The sequence below is a fragment of the Micrasema longulum genome, unplaced genomic scaffold (assembly GCF_059751315.1).
Source record: "Micrasema longulum isolate JH-2025_06_02 unplaced genomic scaffold, ASM5975131v1 h1tg000678l, whole genome shotgun sequence".
NCBI lineage: Eukaryota > Metazoa > Arthropoda > Insecta > Trichoptera > Brachycentridae > Micrasema > Micrasema longulum.
This window is the reverse complement of record NW_028277874.1, coordinates 2,714,353-2,722,178: the sequence shown is the minus strand read 5'-3', so window position 1 is coordinate 2,722,178 and position 7,826 is coordinate 2,714,353. Positions and strand designations below refer to the sequence as shown.

General features: G+C 29.3%; 1 protein-coding gene across 1 annotated transcript in view; it reads right to left on the bottom strand.

Annotated features, from left to right (window-relative positions):
* Nucleotides 1–3,140: 3,140 nt before the first annotated feature.
* Nucleotides 3,141–7,826, bottom strand: part of sev (receptor protein-tyrosine kinase sevenless) — a 175,931-nt gene continuing 171,245 nt past the window's right edge. Inside the window, exons 35-36 of the mRNA XM_088229477.1 lie at nucleotides 7,184–7,234; nucleotides 3,141–7,096 (exon numbers count right to left, since the gene is read on the bottom strand). Coding sequence (XP_088085603.1) covers nucleotides 6,420–7,096; nucleotides 7,184–7,234 — 728 coding nt within the window. The 3' untranslated portion in view covers nucleotides 3,141–6,419. The remainder of the gene's footprint in view (nucleotides 7,097–7,183; nucleotides 7,235–7,826) is intronic.

The window sequence follows — 7,826 nt, the reverse complement described above, 5'->3', positions numbered from 1 at the left end:
TGTCTGTCGGCGAACCAAGTAAAAAATACAACTTTCGTTTGCATCAGAAGGCACCCGAGAATATTTTATTTGAAAACTTTCTGTCACTAATGCATTAACGTAAACATTAAAACGCACTGCCTGGTTCAAATATTTATATTATATATAATTAAAGACAATATTGTCCATCATAGTCCATTAATCGCAGAAATATTACCAGGGAAGTTCAAATAGTGTTAATGTTTATTTTAGGCTTTCTATTGTTTATTATTGTTTCTATTTAACACTTAAAATCACCCCAGAAATTTAAGTTCAATACACAAGTTTTGATTTGTGCACTTAATGGCTTTCATTGTTTTAAGAAAATTTGGGTATTTAAATATGAATTCAAAATTGAAATGTAGCGATGTGCATAAAATTGATAATTATATTTGGATCTGATTTGAATTAATTATTGAGTTTTCGAGCTTTAAAACAGCTATTGAAATTTGATATAGAAGTTATTCTGTTGATTTTTTTTGTAATATAAGCTTGGTTGGTAAGTAATTTGTCTACTTCAATTATTGATCTTTGTAATCGAAAAGTGTTATTCTAAATATATTAAATAATAATAATATTAATAGTAAATCAACTTTGAAATTTTCCAAATCTATTAACACATATTTTTCCAACTGACCCTAAGAATTTTTTTTTCTTTCAAATGTACAAATTATATTTTTTCACACTTGTATTAACTGAAAAACAATTTCAGATACATATGTACATAATATTATTATTATTATTATACATATACATATTCTGTGAAAAATAAAATGAATATTGGCCATTTAAATGAAACTGGGTAGGATGTCATAGCATTTTGTGCTTTTATTGCGAGTTCTCCAAATTCCATTTCTCTATGTTCAACTCACCAAATAAGAGGATTGTATTTAAAAAATACTTAAGACAGATTTTGTCTGCTTTTTAAATCGACTAACCCAACTAGCAAAAGTATAATGAATGTCATTTTAGTACCGTAAAGTAAGAAAATTTATTTTTTATTTTAAAGATAATTACCTAAGTATAAATATAAATGTATGATGTACCTATAAACTGATGTTTTTTTTAAAATTGTACTGAAATCATACATAAAAATTTGAAATCTGGAAAATCATTCATCGAAAAAAAAGAATCACCATTCATCATTTCCCCATCCACACCCATTGGTGCATAGGGCACTGCTATGGCACTCCAATTACAGCATATCTTGGATCAGTTTTGTTACATGGTAGGTAAGGTGCTTACGCTTCTTCAAAGGGCAGTCCAAGAACTATGGAATATCAGTGTAGTTTTACCTTTTAAAACCATCATTTCTCATCCACCCTATCAGGAATTGAACCCAGGACTTCAAGCATGGTAGGAGAATGGAAACCATGGAAAATAGTTTCCTCAAAAAACTGGACATACACAATTGTTTAAAAAGAATTGTTGATTTATTATTTTCCTCATAGTGTCTTTCTATTCTCATAATGTGTCAACCGAATCGGGTTGTGGTCCTGTGGCTAGTGTCTCGGACTCACGGACCAAAGGTCTGTGGTTCGAATCCCACTTTACCCCAACTTGATTCCCATTTTCTAATAGTGAGTTATTTACAACTCGTTGAAAATGGCCCTCAAAATTAAATATTTGGGTAAATCATAAGAACGCAAATATTTCTTTTTTTAAAAAAAAAAAAAAAACCTATAGAGAAGCCCTATCACTATGTTTCATAGAACGCAAGCGATGTTGGTTAGCAACAAATTGTCGGTCATTTTGTTTTATTTGACAACATACGCGTAACGGTTCTGTCGGATGCTTTTGTCGCTGTGCTTAGCTTTGTTTGTAAATAACTTTGATATTTACGTTATAATAAATAAAAATCGACAATGGTGAATTGCAGTATGTTTAGTTACAACAGTAGGAGCGTCAAAGGTGTTGAAGGAGTCAGTTTTCACAGGTAATTGATTTAGAATATATTCCTATGATTAACATTGATTTTTGGCATTTATTGTCCTGACACATGTATTATGTTGCTTAAAAACTTTTCTTATATCAACATATTTACTGTTGATAATGACAGTTGATTAAGGGCAATATGTCAGGGCCGCACTAGGCATCCATATAAAGTATAAGTCTTTATCAAGTAGAGATTGATTAAAATTTTACTCGAAAATAATGTTAACCTTGAAATCGCATCTAAAATGACATGTTTAAATTTCAGGCCGCTACGACTCGCCGTTTCGGAGATGTGACGGACAAACAAACAAACTCAACACAGGACTTTGGTTCCATGGAGTTTTGGGATTTATGTCTCAATAAATGTAACATAAGTATATTGTGAATAAAATAAATAAAAAAATAATAAATACACATGTATTTTCAGTTTTATAAAATAAATATAGGCGATTTATTGAAAAATAAATTGGAATAACCCTGCAATAGTATTTACACAGGTACATATTTAAAGGTATTTACAATGCAAATTAATATCCGTTTTGCAATTCTCGACCAGAGTACGGCCCATCGTTTTGATGCGAACTGTAGATCTTAATACCCCATAGTCATAGAATGTTTTCCTACGTTTGTACTCCTCTATAGCTTAGAGCATTATTACTCTGAGATTTGTGTTTAAAATAAACACTAAACAAATAATTTCAAAAGAGAAATCAAAATTTGGCTGAAGAAAATTAGGATAGAAGAAATAAAAAAAATATTTGAATGACGTGTGAAATGTGGAAAAAAATATTATTTGAACACTGTACAGGTCTCTTAAATTAATTTTTGTATAAAAATATTTCGTATAGTATAATAATATATATATTTTAAAAAGCAGACATTTTAATGTAAATAATGAAGGATTGGAGCATAGCTAAATATTATTATGAATCAATTACAACATTAAGATGAAAAAAACACAGATAAAATGATTGAATTCTTTATTAACATTTCTTCCAAAACAATAGATAAATAATTGACATCAGACAAAACATTGACATAATGATTTTATAAAAAAATTATACAAATAATTGCTAATTTTTAATTATATTGTCAACAATCTCCATGGTGTAATGGCTATGACGCTTGACTCGCGCTCGGAAGGTTCCGGGTTCGATTCCCAGTGAGAACTCAAACATTCAATGTGATTTTTCTCAAGCCTGGGTGTTCTGTACTGTAGTTCACCACTGCATCGGGTTTCCTGGCCTGTTGTGGTATGGAAAAAAATCTAAACTGAAATTTTTATGCTAAGAAGAAACGAACAAAATTTGTCAAAAGATTTAAAAAATTATGTAGTGAATTGGTTTTTTTTTTTATAAACAGTGATTATCAAATTTACTATTGAAAAGTATGATACTAATGAATGCCTAAAAAAAAAAAATAAGATAAATCAGTGTTAAATTTTTTTGATTAAGAAAATATTTTTGGATTTAAAAAAGTTAATTGCAAGACCGGTAAAACTAATTTTCGGAAAATACCTTGGGTAAATTTATGTTGACAATATAACTAATTGTATAATGTTTAGATCCACTACATAAATCAAGTAAATTCAATGTTTGTATTTAATTAGGATTTTATTTTTCACAACCTAATTTGCCATATTAAATTGGTTGTACAAATATTCTACAGTGGAAATGTTCATAGGATTAAATTCAACGCACAATATAGGTAACAATAAATAATTATTAAATTAGGTAAACATAAAAAAATATACAACAAACAAAATTTTACATTATTGTTGGCTCCTTTAGACTTTAACGGGAGTGATTTTTTCAGCTGTGAATTTGCATAAATAAGTGGAAAATTTAACAGTCTTCAAGATTCAATGGAATTATGTATATACATAAATAATTTAATCAATTTTAACGAAGCACTTAACCAGTCATATAGTTAACGGCTTGTTTAATATTCTTTAAAAGAATTTTCACTTGATAAAAACCCCAGTCCACCATAAACAGATTAAATATTTTGTGTCATTTGAGCACCTTAATTTCAATATTAAATCTAATTTCTTTGTACTTTATAGCTCAGAGCTGCAGATAAATACAATTACTATTTGGTTATTAAGGGTGCAAATAGGTGGAAAAATATTGTATATATTATTTTCATTCATCACCATATTTTCATATTTCAGTGAGGTTTTAAACTCAAGATTCACACAGTAAATTGATTTTATTAGAATTAAATGCTATTATATGAGACTGGGGTATTCTTTTACGAGGCTACACTAATTTTATTTTACTAATTTACACAAGTAAACCTCGAAATTATGCAGTTTGAATGTGTCTTTTTAGATACAGGCTTACTTAAAGAGACGTAATCAAATGTTTCGAATTTAAATTGAATAATAAAGCAAACTAATATGTATTTATAATGCTCGCCAAGTTACATTTAGACTGCTTAATCCACAAATAACATAACTCAATTTTTTGGTAAGATTGACTTTATTGCGCTAACAGATTTTATTACTTCTAACAAATCAAACAAAATGAAAATATTAGTATTAATTAGATTTTGATCATAAGAATATGATGGAACAATAAAAACACATGTAGGTGTACTTATAGGTTAGGTAAATAATAAAGTCTTAAGTTGCTCCTATATAGGAGAACTATATAGTTTGGTTTACTAGAGTTGTCTCGTTAGTGGATTAAGCCGTCGATTTGATAGCTTTAAAGCCGACATAAGAGATTTTTTATGATTATTCATATTTATATCAGGGAATAAAATATATTAATTTTATGCTGATTTTTTAACTATACCAGTACAGTACATGTACACACAACTTCTAAGAAGAGATTAATTGACTAATTAGTATATGTATATTAGAATACTGATTTGAAGATAAACTTCAAAGACGCATATTAGTTCGAATTGATTTAGCCTCTTGGAGACAACACTGCACTATATTGTGCACATAACTATGTATTTAAAAAAATATACCAAAAAAATGTGATGATCGCTCGGTTGTTGAGTATTGAAATGAGATTATGTACAATAAAGTTTACATTTTAAACAGTTTCAAACAAATTATTGTCATTTGATTTATAAAGTACCTAAGTAACTACATACAATTTTTAATAAATGCTAGTTTAAAAATATATATGCGCTAATTTTGTTGAATTAAGTCTTTTTTCTATGTATAAGGAAACTTATGTTGATTTTGGATCTAAAATTAACACAGCATATAAATAATGTTGCTGACAAGAAAATAATATCATTATAATGTAACGGACTAATTATATACAAAAATAAGCTAAAATTATATCTAAATAGTGCTTTATCACAGCACAGCCTTAAAACATGGGACCACATCATTCAATACTTTTGTGGCTTGATTTTTTATTATATAAAAATAATTCACTAAGTCATAACTTAAATAATTAATGGTGTTTTTGTAAATTGACATCAAAATTGTACAAAAGATTAACAACATAAATACTAAATTGGTTGCAACATTTCCAAAAAATTGTACTAAAATTAAACAACTACATAATATCAGGTGATGATTTTTGAATGTACAAACATACGTATTTATCTCCGAACAGAAGTGAATTTAAATAAATAATGAATTTCAATAATAATAAGTTAACTAAAAAAACTAAATACTTAATTATTTTCACAACTTAAAATAACTAGATTTATGTACAAATTTATTTAAATATTAATATACAGAAATAATAAATGCTTTATTATAGTGACACAACATTTTTATATGAATTAATATTATAATACTGTACAAAATGTTCCTTTTTCATATTAAAACTGATCACAAAAAATGTAATTTGTTAAACATAATTATCATACTTGTATTTAAAAAAATATAATGACCAAGCATAAAAAATAAATAAAAAGGACAGGTCGTCACTTAAAATGTGGAATTGAGAGAATTTTCATTCTTAAAATAAATTATGTACATTAATTTGAAGACATTAAAACAGAAAATGGAATGCGTTAGAACTAAAAAAAAGATTGTCACGGGAGCTATATGTAGCTATATAGTTTGCTCGTATTTGAATAAAAGAACCATAGACTTCCTTTTCAAAAAGCATATGTATATATATATGTATTTCTCCGGATCTTAAAACAGATCAAAACATTGATTTAACCTTGTTATAAGGTTACACAAAACTAAAAAAAAATAATATCGACTGAATCCCATTATTGCTTTCAATTTTCATATAACAAAACAAACCTAAACTTTTTTGTATAAGTTAATGTATATCCAAGCACAGTAATAAAATAAAGAAGAAAAAAATAATATCATTTACTACTTGCGATGAAAACATAAAAAATGCAAACATGTGGAGAAATATAAATAATGATCTATATATGTATTTACCGACCTAAGAGATTCAAAATATCAGCACTCCGTTCAAAAGCTCCATTATCTTTGCCACAAGAAACACAATAAGAAGTTTTAAGAGTCACGTAATTTTTCTAAGAGAATTATTATTATTGAGGCTAGAAGGATCTCGACAGTCGCCATTAGCGAAACTTGTCACACCGGAACACAAAAGTCTTCTTTGTTCACTTTGTATAGGACTTGTTAATCTTCCGTCTTCGCTTCTTCGGCTCGTCACACTGTTTGTTCTAGAAACTCCGTTCTTCAAAATGCCGTTCGGAGGAAAGGGGGATACTTGATCGTTGAAATGTCCGGATAATCTTGCATGATGGGTATTGCGGTATACAATATCGTTTCCATTCGGTTCCAATACTCGGACATTGAAACCGTTGGGAGAATGAACTTGAGCAGTGGAAGATGTCGGAAGGAAACTCACAGCTCGTCCGTTTTCTAATCGGTGGCACGTGGAATTAGCTCTCTGCAAAGAATTTCTATGGAAAGAACTTCTATGATCCATTGTGTTGAACGATTGGCGGCGCTTTATACTCCCCGCTGAGTTGGAAGATTCTCCGTTGAAGGTTCGTTTTGACGTGTTACTTCTGATGCTAGATCTCGGAACTTCGTAGCCATCGATGGAGGCGGGGAGAGGCTCACTTTGGTAGATCAGTTCAAGGTACGGCGGAGGGTTACTGATGGAATGTTCCGAACATTGCATTACGGGAGATAACTGCGCAGACTGGTCCATGAAGTCGGAATCCCCTGAATTATCGAAACAAATTAACACATACTCGCTTTATTTGATTATTTATTTGTTAGAAGCAAAAATGTACTTTTCCATGCATTTACCTGAGAAATTGTTTTGATTTTCATCCATAAAATAAGCGCGATTAGACACTCCTGGAAAAGCAACATAAACTCAGAAACATGCGTTAGTTACAAGAACATGCAGTGGGAAAATAGAGATGGTATGCAATGAACTGGTGACCGACCGAAACAACAAATTTCGGCTTCTGTTCTAGTTTTGGCCGAAATAGAATCGCAACAAAATGCTCTTTAATGTATGCAATAGGAACTTATTGTTAAGGAATTACAAAAATATAAATATAAAAGATCTTAGCACTACTGACTATAGTCGACAAATCATAAAATCAGTCTAGTTTTTATTTTTTATGTTAGACAATGGGCAATATAAGAACTAATTATCGAATGGACAACAATCCTATATCTCTAATTGTTCTCAATTTTTATATTTGAATAATGATGTAAATTTGGGATACTTGGAAAACCGAAACCGCGGCCGAAACTCGTTTTATTGGCCAAAACTGAAACTTCAATTGGTTCCCAGTAATTATTTATTTTTTCCGATGCGTATTTATATACAAGAAAATATTATTAGAAAGATGGAATGAAAAATAACAATGAACGAATTGTGAAAAGCTTCCATGTTCACATCCAATGATGGAAAACCATTGCAGGTTACATACATCAC